The 18136-nt window shown below is 39.6% G+C and overlaps 1 protein-coding gene across 1 annotated transcript in view; it reads left to right on the forward strand.

Annotated features, from left to right (window-relative positions):
- The window catches only part of LOC128636553 (olfactory receptor-like protein OLF1), a 77603-nt gene that overhangs the window by 36126 nt on the left and 23341 nt on the right, over positions 1 to 18136 (forward strand). The window contains exon 3 of the mRNA XM_053689547.1: positions 7429 to 8162. Within this exon, the coding sequence (XP_053545522.1) occupies positions 7429 to 8162 (734 nt within the window). The remainder of the gene's footprint in view (positions 1 to 7428; positions 8163 to 18136) is intronic.

Below are 18136 nucleotides of genomic sequence, written 5' to 3' on the forward strand. Positions count from 1 at the left end.
ATCACTGATGCCTGCTCCTGCTTGATGCGGGCAACAACAAGAGGAAGTAGTGGTAACGATGTAAAAAGGTAAATCAGACTGAACCTCGAAGGCACTACTAATGCATCTATTAGCTCCACCCCCTCAACGTAGACCCATATTTGGGTAGCTTGGTATTGAGACGGGATGCAATGAGATCTATCTCCGGTGTCCCCCAATCCACTTCCCAGTTGTCGACACTCGGAATGTGGATCACTGGCAGTGAACAGTTGTGGGCCTCCACACACTCCAGAATCCGAGATACTTCCCTCATTGCTAGGGAGCATCTAAATCCCCCGATGGTTGATGTAAGCCACCAAGGTTATATTGTCTGATTAGAATCTGATAAACTGGGATGAACCCAGAAGAGGCCCCACCTTCAGTGCATTGAAGATTGCCCGAAGTTCTAGAATGTTGATCGGGCGGGAGCATTCCTCCTGAGATCACAGGCCCTGTGTTTTCTTGGCACCCCAAACAGCTCCCCATCCTAATAGACTTGCGTCCGTAGTCACAATCTCCCAGGATGGTCTTAAGAAGGATGTCCCTTGGGACAGGTGACCTGGACAGAGCCACCAAGACAGCAATTCTCTTGACCGGTTGTCCAGAGAAATCTGTTGAGACAGATCTGAATGATCGCGGTTCCACTGCCTCAGTATGCACAGTTGCAACGGTCTGAGACGGAACCTGGCAAAGGGAATGATGTCCATGCTGGACAACATGAGACCAATAACCTCCATACACTGAGCCACAGAGGGCCTTAAGGATGCTCGGAGGGCAAGACATGCCGAAGCTAGCTTGCAACGTCTCTGGTCTGTTAGAAATATCCTCATGTGTATGGAGTCTATTATAGTACCCAGGAATTCCATCCTGGGGCTTGGTATAAAAGAACTCTTTTCTAGGTTTATCTTCCATCCATGAGATCGAAGAAGAGAGAGAAGAGATTCCGAATGGTCCTCTGCCAGACAAAAAGATGGTGCTTGTACCAGAATACCGTCCAAGTAGCGAGCTACTGCTATAGCCCGGGTTCTGGCAACTGCTAGAAGAGCCCCTAGAACCTTCGTAAAAATTATTGGAGCAGTAGCTAGACCGAATGGAAGTGCAATGAACTGGAAGTGCTGGTCCAGGAACTCAAACCTTAGAAACTTGAAGTAATCCTTGTGGATTGGAACGTGAAGGTAAGCATCCTTCAGATCTATAGTGGTCATGAACTGCCCTTCCTGAACTACCAAAAGGATGAACCTTATCATCTCCATCTTGAATGAGGGGACATTTCGAAATTTGTTTAAGCACTTTAGGTCCAGAATCGGGCAGAAAGTTCCCTACTTCTTTGGGACCATGAAAAGGTTTGAATAATATTCCAAACCTCTTTCTGTGATAGGCACTGGGACAATCACTCTTAAGGAGGACAGATCTTGCACGCACCCCACAAAGGCTTCCCTTTTTTCTGGTCTGGAAGACAGGTTTGAGAGGAGAAATCTGCCCTTGGGTGGATGAGACTTTAAATCTTGTATCCCTGAGCTATGACCTCCAGGACCCATGGATCCTGCATGTCCCCAAGTATCTGAAAAGAGTGACAGTCTGCCCTTTACACGATACAGAGCTGGATCAGGGGCCGCCCCTTCATGCCGATTTAGTCTCGACAGGCTTCTTGCTCTGCTTGGACTTATTCCAGGACTGAGCCGACTTCCAAGTACTCTTGGTTTGCTCTGGCTTAGCCGGAGGACTGCTGATTTTGGGTTTTATCAGAACATAAGGAACAAAAATTAGAAACTTGTCCCTTGTTCTTTTTATCTTGCGGTAGGAAGGCACACTTGCCCCTGTAACCATGGAGATAATGGAGTCCAGGCCTGGACCAAATAAAATCTTTCCCTTAAAGGGGAGAGAAAGAAGTCTGGACTTAGAAGTCATATCCGCAGACCAGGACTTCAGCCAGAGTGCCCTATGGGCCTGAACCGAAAAGCCGGAAGTCTTAGCATTTAGGCAAATAATATGCATGTTTGCATCCCAGATAAAAGAATTAGCAATGCTCAAGGCCTTAAATCTTTTGTGGCGATTCTTTAGACCGCTGCTTCATAACTGCTGTTTCTGGCGAGTCTGAAGACTCGCCAGAAACACGGGCCCACAAACTCCATACAGCTTGATAAATGGGCCTCTCTAACTTTCTCCAACATTGGTGTGTCCGGTCCACGGCGTCATCCTTACTTGTGGGATATTCTCTTCCCCAACAGGAAATGGCAAAGAGTCCCAGCAAAGCTGGTCACATGGTCCCTCCTAGGCTCCGCCCACCCCAGTCATTCTCTTTGCCGTTGCACAGGCAACATCTCCACGGAGATGGTTAAGAGTTTTTTTTGGTGTTTAAATTTCTTCTGCTAGAAGAGTTTCAGAGTTATCTGCTCTGCAGTGTTCTCCTCCTTATCTGGTGTTCCATGCAGATAAGGTGGTTTTGCGTACTAAGCCTGGTTTTCTTCCTAAAGTTGTTTCTAACAAAAATATTAACCAGGAGATAGTTGTACCTTCTTTGTGTCCGAATCCAGTTTCAAAGAAGGAACGTTTGTTACACAATTTGGACGTTGTCCGTGCTCTAAAGTTCTATTTAGAGGCTACTAAAGATTTCAGACAAACATCTTCCTTGTTTGTTGTTTATTCTGGTAAAAGGAGAGGTCAAAAAGCGACTTCTACCTCTCTTTCCTTTTGGCTTAAAAGCATTATCCGATTGACTTATGAGACTGCCGGACGGCAGCCTCCTGAAAGAATCACAGCTCACTCCACTAGGGCTGTGGCTTCCACATGGGCCTTCAAGAACGAGGCTTCTGTTGACCAGATATGTAAGGCAGCGACTTGGTCTTCACTGCACACTTTTGCCAAATTTTACAAATTTGATACTTTTGCTTCTTCGGAGGCTATTTTTGGGAGAAAGGTTTTGCAAACTGTGGTGCCTTCCGTTTAGGTAACCTGATTTGCTCCCTCCCTTCATCCGTGTCCTAAAGCTTTGGTATTGGTTCCCACAAGTAAGGATGACGCCGTGGACCGGACACACCAATGTTGGAGAAAACAGAATTTATGCTTACCTGATAAATTACTTTCTCCAACGGTGTGTCCGGTCCACGGCCCGCCCTGGTTTTTTAATCAAGTCTGATGAATTATTTTCTATAACTACAGTCACCACGGTACCATATGGTTTCTCCTATATATATTCCTCCTGTCCGTCGGTCGAATGACTGGGGTGGGCGGAGCCTAGGAGGGACCATGTGACCAGCTTTGCTGGGACTCTTTGCCATTTCCTGTTGGGGAAGAGAATATCCCACAAGTAAGGATGACGCCGTGGACCGGACACACCGTTGGAGAAAGTAATTTATCAGGTAAGCATAAATTCTGTTTTTGTCAATGCTCTCACTGAGAGACTGACAAGAGTACTTAAAACTCCAGTCCCATATAGAAGGGCAGATTCCCTTCCTAAGGAACTACTCCGAAATCTTCTGACACTTCTCTGCCATCCTCCTATGACGAAAGGCAAAGAATGACTGGGGGATAGGGGAAGTGGGAGAGGTATTTAAGGCTTTGGCTGGGGTATCTTTGCCTCCTCCTGGTGGTTAGGTTCAGTATTTCCCAACAGTAAGGAATGATGCCGTGGACTCTCCTTATATTAAGAAGGAAATTTATTTTTTCATCATTTTATTTTTTAAAAGATATAAATGGAAAAAGTCTGGATTTCTAAATAATATGGGCTGATTGACACCCCCTGCTAGCTGCTGATTGGCAGAGGGATAGGGGTTTATAACAGTATTTAGGTTGCAGCAGTGTAGGGGAGATGAGGGATAGGGGTTAATAATTGTATTTCGGTTGCGGCGATGTAGGGGAGCAGAGGGATAGGGGTTAAACATTTTAGTATAGTGGCGGTGTTTAGTGACAGGGTATAAATAAAGTTGGTAAAAAGCCGAATAGACGCGAGATCGATGAGATCAATAGCAACAGTCCGTACTTGGCGCGCATCTTTTTCCGGCATTTTTTATAAATAAGGAGAGCGTATTGAGATACGCGGCCACGATGTTAGGCGATGTTAGGCGAACATATTGGTGCAGGCGAATGCAGCATAGTTGACACTTTGATAAATAGGCCTTTTTTGTGTTTTGTGCCTCTTTTTTGTCTCACGTAACAGTTAACCAGAGCTATGAAATAGCGCTATCCAGAGGCGCGTTAAATTTCATTGCGCCCCTATGAACTTGTTTAATTTCAACTCATAATAGCGCGCTGGCTGATCTGAATAGGCAATAGAATTTTTAGTAGCTCTCATCCTATTGGATTTTTTGAACAGCCAAAAGGATTTCAGTAGCTTCCATCCTATTGGCTGATTTGATTTTCAAAAATCAAATCAGCCAATAGGAATGCAAGGGACACCACTTTTAAAAGGCTCCCTTGCATTGAAGATCCAGTGTACGGGGGTGACCGTATGAAGAGGACGCTCTGGCCGGATGCCTTGAAGGATGGACCCGCTCCGCGCCACCGGGATGAAGATAGAAGATGCCGTCTGGATGGATGAAGACCTCGCCACCTGGATGGATGAAGACCTCGCCGCCTGGATGGAGGAATACCTCCCCGCCTAGATGGATGAAGACTTCTCACCGCCTGGATGTCCGGACTTCAGAAACTGTAAGTGGATCGTCAGGGGTTAGTGTTTGGTTTTTTTTTACTTTTTTTGGGTGGGGTTCTTTTATTAGATTAGGGTTTGGGCATTCTTAAAAAAGCTAAATGCCCTTTTAAGGGCAATGTAAAAGAGCTGAATGCCCTTTAAAGGGCAATGCCCATACAAATGCCCTTTTCAGGGCAATGGGTAGATTAGGTTTTTGTTATAGTTAGGTTTTTTACTTTGGGGGGTTGGTTGGGTGGTGGGTTTTACTGTTGGGTGGTAGTTTATTGTAAGCTAGGGTTTTTTTTTATTTTGGGGGCTTTTTTATTTTTATTAGATTAGGTGTAATTGTTTTTATGTTGGATAATTTTGATTGTTATTTTTCTTAATTTAGTGTTTGTTATTTTTGTAATTTAGTATTTTTTATTTTTTGTAATTTTAGAATTAAATTATTTTAGTAGTGATAGGTTTTTTTTAATGTGTAATTTAGTTTATTTAATTGGTAGTTATTTTAATTTTAGTATAATAGTTATGTTAAGTTAATTTATAGTTTTTATTTATTTTAAGATAGGGATATTGTAATTTAAATTTAAATTTAGGGGGTTGTTAGGTTTAGGAGTTAATAGTTTAATTTAGTTTTTTGTGATGTAGGGGGTGGTGGAATAGGCGTTAATAACTTTATTTAGTGGTGCCGATGTGGGAGGCCAGAGGTTTAGGGGTTAATAACTTTATTATAGTGGCGGCAATGTCGGGTGCGGCTGAATATGGATTAATAACTTTATTTAGTGGCGGTGGCGTCAGGGCGTGGCAGATTATGGGTTAATAATTTTTATTAGTGGAGGCGATGTTGGGGAGCGGTGGAATATGAGTAAATAACTTTATTTAGTTGCGGCGATGTCAGGAAGCGGCAGATTATGGGTTAATATTTTGTATTAGTTGTGGCGATGTTGGTGAGCGACGGAATAGGGGTTAATAACTTTATTATAGTGGCAGCGATGTCGGGGAGCGGGGAAATAGGGGTTAATAACTTTATTTAGTGGCAGCAATGTCAGGGAGTGGCGGAATAGGGATTAATAACTTTATTGTAGTGGCAGCGATGTCGGGGAGCGGGGGAATAGGGGTTAATAACTTTATTTAGTGGCGGCTATGTCGGGGGAACGGCAGATTAGGGGTTAATAATTTTTACTAGTGGGTTAATAACTTTTTGTAGGTGTCAGCGATGTTGGGGCGGCAGATTAGGGGTGTTTAAACTCGGGGTTTATGTTAGGGTGTTAGGTTTAAACATAACTTTTTTTCCCCATAGACATTAATGAGGTTGCATTACGGCGATTGCCATTCCGCACTTCAGGTGTTTTTTCCAACACTCTCTCCCCATTGATGTCTACGTGGAAAGCGTGCACGAGCACGTCAAAGCAGCGCTTGGATTTTGTGTGGTATGACGCTAAACGCAACCATATCGCAGGCACAAGGCGGCTGTTTTGAAACTTGTAATGGCAGCGCTATGGAGGGTGAAATAACGCAACTTTTTTGGTTTCGTTTCGCACCCTCTATTGCGCAAAACTTGTAGTCTAGGAGCTAGGTAGGTATCTGGAGCACATGACAAGAAATAGTGCTGCTATATAGTGCTCTTGCTGATGGATAACATTCTTGCAAAACTTCTGCCATATAGTGCGCCAAATGGGCCAACTCCTAAGCTTACACCCTGCTTTTCAACAAAAGATAACAAAAGAATGAAGAGATGTTGATAATAGAAGTAAATTGGAAAGTTGTTTAAAATCGATGCTCTATCTGAATCATAAAATAAAACTTGTGGGTTTCATATCCCTTTAACTTGTATGGAGGTACGTAAAACTCCTTGCTAAAACCTACACGAAAATACAATGAAAACCCTAACTCATATTTTTGTTTCTTTAAATAGAATCTGCTGTAATATTGATAAAAATAAAAATATTTATACAAAGTCTAACTAATAAATAGTTTATGGCGTTGAATTTCTGTATTTTTATAAAATATAATTTCTCTTCCAGCATCAAAATATCACAATTTCCAATTTGACTTCAAAATATCATATTTTGTAGATCATTGTCTTAATTTAATATTTCCCTTCTCAATAGCACATTATCAATAATATTTAACTGAAAATAAAAAGTATTATTTATTAGATGTACTGTTTAAGATTAGACGTTTAGCATTTACAATTAAAAGGGTTGAGCACCAAATTACCTTGGATAAGATATGCTTAATTAATATAATTACAATAAAACATTCAAATTGCATATATAGTAATATACTAGGAACTTTCCTTATATAAAGAGACAGAATAATACATGGTATGCTTTTCATTATCTGCAGGTCATTGGTGCTAAATACGGAGAATATTGAGCTACTGACTGGGGCATTATTTTATAATTCATATGTCTCATTTAAACTGTCTGAATTAATTCACAAGAAGATGGACCATGTGTATTCAGATTTTCCGATTTTATACTTTTCTATATAGTTCAAAAATAATTAATTTTCGAATAACCTGGATAGAAATTGTCCATAAAAATGTTTTTTTTTGTGTATGGGTTGATTTTTAAGTCCTTTATCATCATCCAACATGACTTTCTTCTACTGAACATTTAATTTAGTAAATATGGAGACTATAAACCATACATATGCTAGTTTCACACTTCTTGGTCTTTCGGAAAAACCATCTTTGCGCCTCCCTCTCTTTTCCTTCCTACTGATTGCATATTGTCTATGTTTAATGGGGAATTCATTCATGACTGTTCTTATTATAGCAAAAAGTCAACTCCACACACCCATGTACTTTTTGCTTGGAAATCTCTCTATAATTGATGTTTCACTAATGTCCATCCCCATTCCAAGAGTTTTGTTTGGCCTCCTTTCAAAAAACAACTCTATTACCTTCCATGGCTGCTTTGTACAACTGTTTTTCTTTATTGCTGTTGCAAACATGGACAGCTTTCTTCTGGCTATCATGTCATTGGACAGATATGCCGCAATCTGCCAACCATTGCGTTACTCAACCATAATGAGCAAAAGGATGTGCATTAGTCTAGTCAATTCATCATGGGTTATTGTTTGCCTCCACTCATTGTTGTATACAGTTATGTTCTCCTCTTTGGTTTATTGCGATTCTGTTGTCCACCACTTTTTCTGTGATGGACCTGCCCTGCTGATGAATTCTTGCACAGATACCTCTGTTATTGAGATGTTTATATTTTTTGAAGGATCAATTATTGTGATGAGTCCAATGTTTTTTATCCTAGCATCTTACACACTCATCATAAGGGCTGTATTGAGGTTGCGCACAACCTCCGGTAGAAAAAAGACTTTTTCAACTTGCTCCTCCCATCTCACATTAGTCATTATCTTTTACAGCTCTGTCATATTTATGTATTTTCGTCCAAACTCCCTCTTCTCACCAGTGTATGATCGTGTGGTCAGTGTGCTCTACACTGTCCTTACTCCAATGCTCAATCCTTTTATATATAGTTTGAGAAATAAGGAGGTCATAAATGAAATGAAGAAGTTCATAAGTTGTGGGGGGGGGGGTTAGGGGGGGAAGAATGACCAATGAAAGCAAAATAGATTAGAAGGAAAAAAAATAATCTATCTACATATATCAAAGAGATTGAAGCATTTAGGGGAGTATTAAAAAAACATCTAATTATCTGTTTTTTGCCTAAAGGACAATAAACAATATTTATTGAGCTTTTGAGAAAGTTTTCTGTGATGATATAGGAAAGGCAATTGTATAAAAAAGTGAACTATATACCAATAACGTATCAAAAGTTTATTTTATAATTGTTGTCTCTTGTTCTGATACATCCTACTGAAGAAGGTAAACAAAAAACATGTAGGGAGAAAACAGATATAGTATGGCAAATTGGACAATAGAAGTAAATTTGACCATAGAATTAAGTAAAATAAAAAATCTCTTAAAATTGCAAGTGGTATCTGAATCCCTTTAAGCTGTAAGAAATTGCAGCCAATGGAATCAAGATATAAGCTGGTAGCTATGATTTGAAATATCAAATTAGGTTTTCTAAGGACATTAAGACACTACCACCATGTGTTAAGCAGCCCACCCAAAACACTTTTTGATGTATAATTGATCATGATTTTTCTAAAATTATATTTCAAAACCATTTACCTCTTGAAAAACCATTTCCATGCCAAAGTGGAAAAAAAATAAAAGAAATATTATTACATTTAAATAAATAAATTAAAAAATCCTGCTGCTGTATGATGCTTGGGGCCCCATAAGATGCAGGGCCCTCAGACAAGGGCCGATTTGCCTGACTTGTCAGCCCGCTCCTGGTCACATCATGTCATCACCGAAAGCCATGTGACCACTGAATGCCTCATAATTTATTTATTGTATTGATAGTGCCCTTTAGCTGATATCTAATGCTTTTAACCATAGTTTGTGAATAAATAAAGGTCTACTAATTTTGATATTAACACATTAACTGTTAAGCACTTTTCACTCCTGTTCTGAGCTGTTTTGCAGTTCTAGATGCTGCTCTACTTTAGGTAAGAAACCCAACATAGTGTTTTTTTATGTATATATTAGATGTGTATTCATCTTCTGAAGAATACGTATTGGTCCGAATTATGACCCATCCATCCACATAATGGGGCCTATTTATCAACACGTCAACTGTGCTGCATTCGCCGGCACCAATATGCTCACCTGACATCGCCTAACATCGCTGCCGCGGACCTGAATACGCTCTCCATATTTAACAAAAAAGCTGTCAAAAAGCGGCGCGCCAAGTACGGGGCAATGAGCAGCGGACTGTTGTTAACTAACAGTCATCGATCTCGCTGCTCTTCAGCTTATTTGTATACTGTCACTAAACACCCACACTATACTAAAGTGTTTAACCCCTATCCCGCCGCTCCCGGACCCCGCCGCAACTAAATAAAGTTATTAACCCCTAAACTGCCGCTCCTGGAGCCCACTGCACTCTAATAAACTTATTAACCCCTATTCCTCCGCTCCCGTAGCCCACCACCACCTACATTATACTTATTAACCCCTAATCTGCCACCCCCTACACCGCCGCCAACTACATAAAGTTATTAACCCCTATCCTGCCGCTCCCGGAGCCTACCACAACTAAATAAATGTATTAACCCCTAAACCGCCAGCCCCCCACATCGCCATAAACTAAATTAACCTATTAACCCCTAAACCTAACAACCCGCTAACTTTATATTAAATATTAACTCATCCCTATCTTATAATAAATTTAAACTTACCTTTAGATTTAAATTAAACTATATTAAACTATTAATTAATCTACCCTAACTGTTATACTAAATTACATTAAACTATATTAAACTAATAATTAATCTACCCTAGCTATTATAATAAAATTACATTAAACTATATTAAACTAATAATTAACCTACCCTAACTATTATAATAAAACTACATTAAACTATATTAAATTAATGATTAATCCAACCTATCTTTTAAACTAAAATTACATAAAACTATATTAAAATAAAAATTAATCTAACCTAACCTTTATACTAAAATTACATAAAACTACAAATTAAATTAACTATATTATATATTTAAACACCTAACCCTACTCAAATAATTTAAATCTACACTAAAAAGTTACAGTTACAAAAAACTTACTAATGCCTAGATTACGAGTCTTGCATTAGGGTTAAAAAGCAGCGTTGAGAGGTCCCAACACTGCTTTTTAACGCACGCTGGTATTACGAGTCTTGCAGGTACAGGTGTACCGCTCACTTTTTTGGCCAGACTCGGAAATACCGCAAATCCACTTATGTAAATTGCGTATCCTATATTTTCAATGGGACTTGCATAACGCCGGTATTATGAGTCCTCCAAAAAGTGAGCGGTACTCCCTTTCCTGTCAAGACTGGTACCGCATTTTAAAGTCAGTAGTTAAGAGTTTTACACTACAACGCCGTAGTATAAAATTCTTAACTAAAGTGCTAAAAAGTACACTAACACCCATAAACTACCTATTAACCCCTAAACCGAGGGCCTCCTACTTTACAAACACTAAAATTAAAATATTTTAACCCCTAATCTGCCAAACCGGATATCGCTGCCACTATAATAAATATATTAACCCCTAAACCGCCACACTCCCAGCTCGCAAATATTAGTTAAATATTATTAACCCCTAATCTGCCATCCCTAACATCGCGGCCACCTACCTACATTTATTAACCCCTAATCTGCCGCCCCCAACGTCGCCGCCACTATAGTAAAGTTATTAACCCCTAAACCTAACTCTAACCCTAACCCCCCCCTAACTTAAATATAATTTAAATAAATCTAAATAAAATTACTATAATTAACTAAATTATTCCTATTTAAAACTAAACACTTACCTATAAAATAAACCCTAAGCTAGCTACAATATAACTAATAGTTACATTGCAGCTAGCTTAGGTTTTATTTTTATTTCACAGGTAAGTTTGTATTTATTTTAACTAGGTAGACTAGTTAGTAAATAGTTATTAACAATTTAATAACTACCTAGTTAAAATAAACACAAAAGTACCTGTAAAATAAACCTAACCTAAGTTACAATAACACCTAACACTACACTATAATTAAATAAATTAAATACAATTAAATTAAATTACAAAAAAAATAAACACTAAATTACAGAAAATAATAACATAATTACAAGATTTTTAAACTAATTACACCTACACTAAATTACAAATAGCCCTTAAAAGGACCTTTTGCGGGGCATTGCCCCAAAGTAATCAGCTCTTTTACCTGTAAAAAAAATTACAAATACCCCCCCAACATTAAAACCCACCACCCACACAACCAACCCTACTCTAAAACCCACCCAATACCCCCTTAATATAACCTAACACTAACCCCTTGAAGATCACCTTACCGGGAGACGTCTTCACCTAACCGGGCCGAAGTCCTCAAGGAAGCCGGGAGAAGTCTTCATCCAAGCCTGGCGAAGTGGTCTTCCAGACGGGCAGAAGTCTTCATCCAGACAGCATCTTCTATCTTCATCCATCCGGCGCAGAGCGGGTCCATCTTCAAGACATCAGACATGGAGCATCCTCTTCTTTCCACGGCGACTGAAGAATGAAACCTTTAAGTGACGTCATCCAAGATGGCGGCCCTTCAATTCCGATTGGCTGAGAATTCTATCAGCCAATCGGAATTAAGGTAGAAAAAATCCTATTTGCTGAAGCAATCAGCCAATAGGATTGAAGTTCAATCCTATTGGCTGATCCAATCAGCCAATAGGATTGAGCTGGCATTCTATTGGCTGTTCCAATCAGCCAATAGAATGCCAGCTCAATCCTATTGGCTGATTGCATCAGCCAATAGGATTTTTTTCTACCTTAATTCCGATTGGCTGATAGAATTCTATCAGCCAATCGGAATTGAAGGGACGCCATCTTGGATGACGTCACTTAAAGGTACCTTCATTCTTCAGTAGCCGTGGAAAGAAGAGGATGCTCCGCCTCGGATGTCTTGAAGATGGACCCGCTCCGTGCCGGATGGATGAAGAAAGAAGATGCCGTCTGGATGAAGACTTCTGCCCCGTCTGGAGGACCACTTCGCCCGGCTTGGATGAAGACTTCTCCCGGCTTCGTTGAGGACTTCGGCCCGGTTAGGTGAAGACGTCTCCCGGTAAGGTGATCTTCAAGGGGTTAGTGTTAGGTTTTATTAAGGGGGTATTGGGTGGGTTTTAGAGTAGGGTTGGTTGTGTGGGTGGTGGGTTTTAATGTTGGGGGGGTATTTGTAATTTTTTTTACAGGTAAAAGAGCTGATTACTTTGGGGCAATGCCCCGCAAAAGGTCCTTTTAAGGGCTATTTGTAATTTAGTGTAGGGTAGGGCTTATTTTTATTTGGGGGGGGCTTTTTTATTTTGTTAGGGGGATTAGATTAGGTGTAATTAGTTTAAAAATCTTGTAATTATCTTATTATTTTCTGTAATTTAGTGTTTATTTTTTTTGTAATTTAATTTAATTGTATTTAATTTATTTAATTATAGTGTAGTGTTAGGTGTAATTGTAACTTAGGTTTATTTTACAGGTACTTTTGTCTTTATTTTAACTAGGTAGTTATTAAATTGTTAATAACTCTTTAATAACTATTGTACCTCGTTAAAATAAATACAAACTTGCCTGTAAAATAAAAATAAAGCCTGAGATAGCTACAATGTAACTATTAGTTATATTGTAGCTAGCTTAGGGTTTATTTTATAGGTAAATATTTAGTTTTAAATTGGAAATATTTATGGCTAGATTACAAGTTTGGCGTTAGCCTTAAAAAGCAGCGTTAAGGGGTCCTAACGCTACTTTTTAACGCCCGCTGGTATTACGAGTCAGGCAGGTACAGGTGCACCGCTCACTTTTCTTCCGCAACTTTTCCATACCGCAAATCCCCTTACGTCAATTGCGTATCCTATCTTTTTAATGGGATTTGTCTAATGCCGGTATTACGAGTCTTGGAAGAAGTGAGCGGTACAGCCTCTACCTCCAAGACTCCTACCGCATATAAAAGTCAGTAGTTAAGAGTTTTATGGGCTAACGCCAGAACATAAAGCTCTTAACTAAAGTGCTAACAAGTACACTAACACCCATAAACTACCTATGAACACCTAAACCGAGGCCCCCCCACATCGCAAACACTAAAATAAAAATGTTTAACCCCTAATCTGCCGACCGGACATCGCTGACACCTACATTATACCTATGAACCCCTAATCTGCTGCCCCTAACATCGCCGACACCTACATTATATTTATTAACCCCTAATCTGCCCCTCCCCAATGTCGCCGCCACCTACCTACACTCTTTAACCCCTAATCTGCCGACCAGACATCGCCGCCACTATAATAAATGTATTAACCCCTAAACCACCGCACTCCCGCCTCGCAAACACTATAATACATTTTATTAACCCTTAATCTGCCATCCCTAACATCGGTGCCACCTACCTACAATTATTAACCCCTAATCTGCCGTTCCCAACGTCGCCGATACTATAATAAAGTTATTAACCCCTAAACCTAAGTTTAACCCTAACCCTAACACCCCCCTAAGTTAAATATAATTTAAATAAATCTAAATAAAATTACTATAATTAAATAAATTAATCCTATTTAAAACGAAATACTTACCTATAAAATAAACCCTTATATAGCTACAATATAACTAATAGTTACATTATAGCTATTTTAGGATTTATTTTTATTTTACAGGCAACGTTGTATTTATTTTAACTAGGTACAATAGTTATTAAATAGTTATTAACTATTTAATAACTACCTAGCTAAAATAAATACAAATATACCTGTAAAATAAACCCTAACCTAAGTTACAATTACACCTAACACTACACTATCATTAAATTAATTACAATTAAATTAAATTAACTAAATGACAAAAAAACCCCCACAAAATTACAGAAAATAAAAAAGAAATTACAATTTACTTAAACTAATTACACCTTATCTAATCCCCCTAATAAAATAAAAAAAGCCCCCCAAAATAATAAAATTCCCTACCCTATACTAAGTTACAAATAGCCCTTAAAAGTGCCTTTTGTGGGGCATTGCCCCAAAGTAATCAGCTCTTTTACCTGTAAAAGAAAATACAATACCCCCCAACATTAAAACCCACCACCCACATACCCCTACTCTAAAACCCACCCAATCCCCCCTTAAAAAATCCTTACACTAACCCCCTGAAGATCACCCTACCTTGAGCCGTCTTCACTCAGCCGGGCCGAACTCTTCATCCAATCCGGCAAGAAGAGGTCCTCCAGAGGGTCCGAAGTCTTCATCCTATCTGGGCAGAAGAGGACATCCAGACCGGAAGAAGTCTTCAGCCAAGCGGCATCTTCTTTCATCATCCTCCCGGAGCGGCACCATCTTGAAGACCTCCGACGTGGAACATCCTCCTCGACCGACGACTAGAAGGCGAATGACGGTTCCTTTAAATGACGTCATCCAAGATGACTTCCCTCGAATTCCGATTGGCTGATAGCATTCTATCAGACAATCGGAAGTAAGGTAGGAAAAATCCGATTGGCTAATTCAATCAGCCAATTGGATTGACCTCACATTCTATTGGCTGATCGGAACAGCCAATAGAATGCAAGGTCAATCCGATTGGCTGATTGAATCAGCCAATCAGATTTTTCCTACCTTAATTCCGATTGGCTGATAGAATCCTATCAGCCAATCGGAATTCGAGGGACACCATCTTGGATGACGTCATTTAAAGGAACCGTCATTCATCTTCTAGTCATCGGTCGAGGAGGATGTTCCGCGTCGGAGGTCTTCAAGATGGTGCCGCTCCGCTCCGGGAGGTTTAGGGGTTAAAAAATTTAATATAGTGGCGGCGACGTTGGGGGAGGCAGATTAGGGGTTAATAAGTGTAGGTAGGTGGCGGCGATGTTAGGGGCGGCAAATTAGGGGTTAAAGGGACAGTATACACTCATTTTCATATAACTGCATGTAATAGACACTACTATAAAGAATAAGATGCACAAATACTGATATAAAAATCCAGTATAAAAATGTTTAAAAACTTACTTAGAACCTCTTAGTTTAGCTCTGTTGAAAAGGTAGTTGGAAAGCCCACTGCAAGTGAGAAATAAGACACTCCCCCCCTCCCCCTTCTTTTGCATATGAAAAGACCCTTTACACAAACAGGAGCAAGCTGGAGAAGGTAGCTGACGGTATTCAAATAATGCTTTGGGGCTTGGTTAGGAGTCTGAAAATCAGAGCAATGTTATTTAAAAATAAGCAAAACTATACATTTTTTTTTTTTTTAAATTTATGGGCTATATAAATAGATCATCTACAAAACATTTATGCAAAGAAAAAATGAGTGTATAATGTCCCTTTAATAAATATAATGTAGGTGTCGGCGATGTTGGGGGCAGCAGATTAGGGGTTCATATCATAACTATAATGTAGATGGCAGCGGTGTCCGGAGCAGCAGATTAGGGGTTAATAATATAATGTAGGTGTTGGCAATGTCGGGGGAGGCAGATTAGGGGTTAATAAGTGTAATATTAGGGGTGTTTAGACACGGGTTTATGTTAGGGTGTTAGGTGTAGACATAAATTTTATTTCCCCATAGGAATCAATGGGGCTGCGTTAGGAGCTGAACGCTGCTTTTTTGCAGGTGTAAGGTTTTTTTCAGCCGGCTCTCCCCCATTGATTCCTATGGGGAAATCGTGCACAAGCACGTTTAGCCAGCTCACGCTAACGTAAGCAGCGCTGGTATTAGAGAGGGATGTGGAGCAAAATTTTGCTCTTTGCTCACTTTTTTGCGGTTAGAGTCGGGTTTGTTAAAACCCGTAATACCAGCGCTGTCTGTAAGTGAGCGGTGAGCATAAACTGCTTGTTAGCACTGCACAGCCTCTAACACAAAACTCGTAATCTAGGTGTAAATTACAAAAAATAACAAACACTAACGCCTAGATTACGAGTCTTGCGTTAGGGTAAAAAGCAGCTTTGAGAGGTCCCGACGCTGCTTTTTAATGCCCGCTGGTATTTCGAGTCTTGCAGGTACAGGTGTACCACTCACTTTTTTGGCCAGACTCGGAAATACCGCAAATCCACTTACGTTAATTGCGTATCCTATTTTTTTAATGGGACTTGCATAACGCCGCTATTACGAGTCTTCCAAAAAGTGAGCGGTACACCCTCTCCTGTCAAGACTGGTACCGCATTTTAAAGTCAGTAGTTAAGATTTTTACACTACAACGCCGTGGTATAAAACTCTTTACTAAAGTGCTAAAAAGTACACTAACAACCATAAACTACCTATTAACCCCTAAACCGAGGCCCCCCCCCACATCACAAACACTAAAATAAAAATATTAACACCTAATCTGCCAAACTGGACATCGCCGACACTATAATAAATATATTAACCCCTAAACCGCCGCACTCCCGCCTCGCAAACATTAGTTAAATATTATTAACCTCTAATCTGCCATCTCTAACATCGCCGCCACCTACCTACATTTATTAACCCCTAATCTGCCGCCCCCAATGTCGCCGCCACTATATTAAAGTTATTAACCCCTAAATCTAAGTCTAACCCTAACCCCCCCTAACTTAAATATAATTTAAATAAATCTAAATAAAATTACTATAATTAACTAAATTAATCCTATTTAAAACTAAATACTTACCTATAAAATAAACCCTAAGCTAGCTACAATATAACTAATAGTTACATTGTATCTATCTTAGGCTTTATTTTTATTTTACAAGCAAGTTTGTATTTATTTTAACTAGGTACAATAGTTATTAAATAGTTGTTACAATAACATCTAACACTACACTATAATTAAATAAATTAAATACAATTAAATACAATTAAATTAAATTATCTAAAGTACAAAAAAAATAAACACTAAATTACAGAAAATAATAAAATAATTACAAGATTTTTAAACTAATTACACCTAATCTAATCCCCCTTACAAAATAAAAAAGCCCCCCCAAAATAAAAAAAGCCCTACCCTACACTAAATTACAAATAGCCCTTAAATGGGCCTTTTGCGGGGAATTGCCCCAAAGTAATCAGCTCTTTTACCTGTAAAAATGTACAAATACCCCCCCAACATTAAAACCCACCACCAACACAACCAACCCTACTCTAAAACCCACCCAATACCCCCTTAATAAAACCAACACTAACCCCTTGAAGATCACCTTACCGGGAGACGTCTTCACCCAACCGGGCCGAAGTCCTCAACGTAGCCGGGAGAAGTCTTCATCCAAGCCGGGCGAAGTGGTCCTCCAGACGGGCAGAAGTCTTCATCCAGACGGCATCTTCTATCTTCATCCATCCGGCGCGGAGCGGGTCCATCTTCAAGACATCCAACGGGAAGCATTCTCTTCTTTCCACAGCGACTGAAGAATCAAGGTACCTTTAAGTGACATCATTCAAGATGGCGTCCCTTCAATTCCGATTGGCTGATAGAATTCTATCAGCCAATCGGAATTAAGGTAGAAAAAATCCTATTGGCTGATGCAATCAGCCAATAGGATTGAAGTTCAATCCTATTGGCTGATCCAATCAGCCAATAGGATTGAGCTTGCATTCTATTGGCTGTTCCAATCAGCCAATAGGATTTTTTTTACCTTAATTCCGATTGGCAGATAGAATTTTTTTTTTTTCATAGGGCCCAACCTGCGGGGCTAACGCTCCTTTTTTTCTTACCGCTCACTTTAAACAACGCTGGTATTACGAGTTTTCTGAATGGCTGCGTTAGCCTCAGAAAAGTGAGCGTTGAGCCAAATTTAGCTCCACTTCTACTCTCAATACCAGCATTGCTTACGGTAGCGGTAAGCTTGAAAAACGTGCTCGTGCACGATATCCCCATAGGATACAATGGGGCTGAGCTGGCTGAAAAAAAACCTAACACCTGCAAAAAAGCAGCGTTCAGCTCTTAACGTAGCCCCATTG

This window comes from Bombina bombina, chromosome 7, assembly GCF_027579735.1.
Source record: "Bombina bombina isolate aBomBom1 chromosome 7, aBomBom1.pri, whole genome shotgun sequence".
Taxonomy (NCBI): Eukaryota; Metazoa; Chordata; class Amphibia; order Anura; family Bombinatoridae; genus Bombina; species Bombina bombina.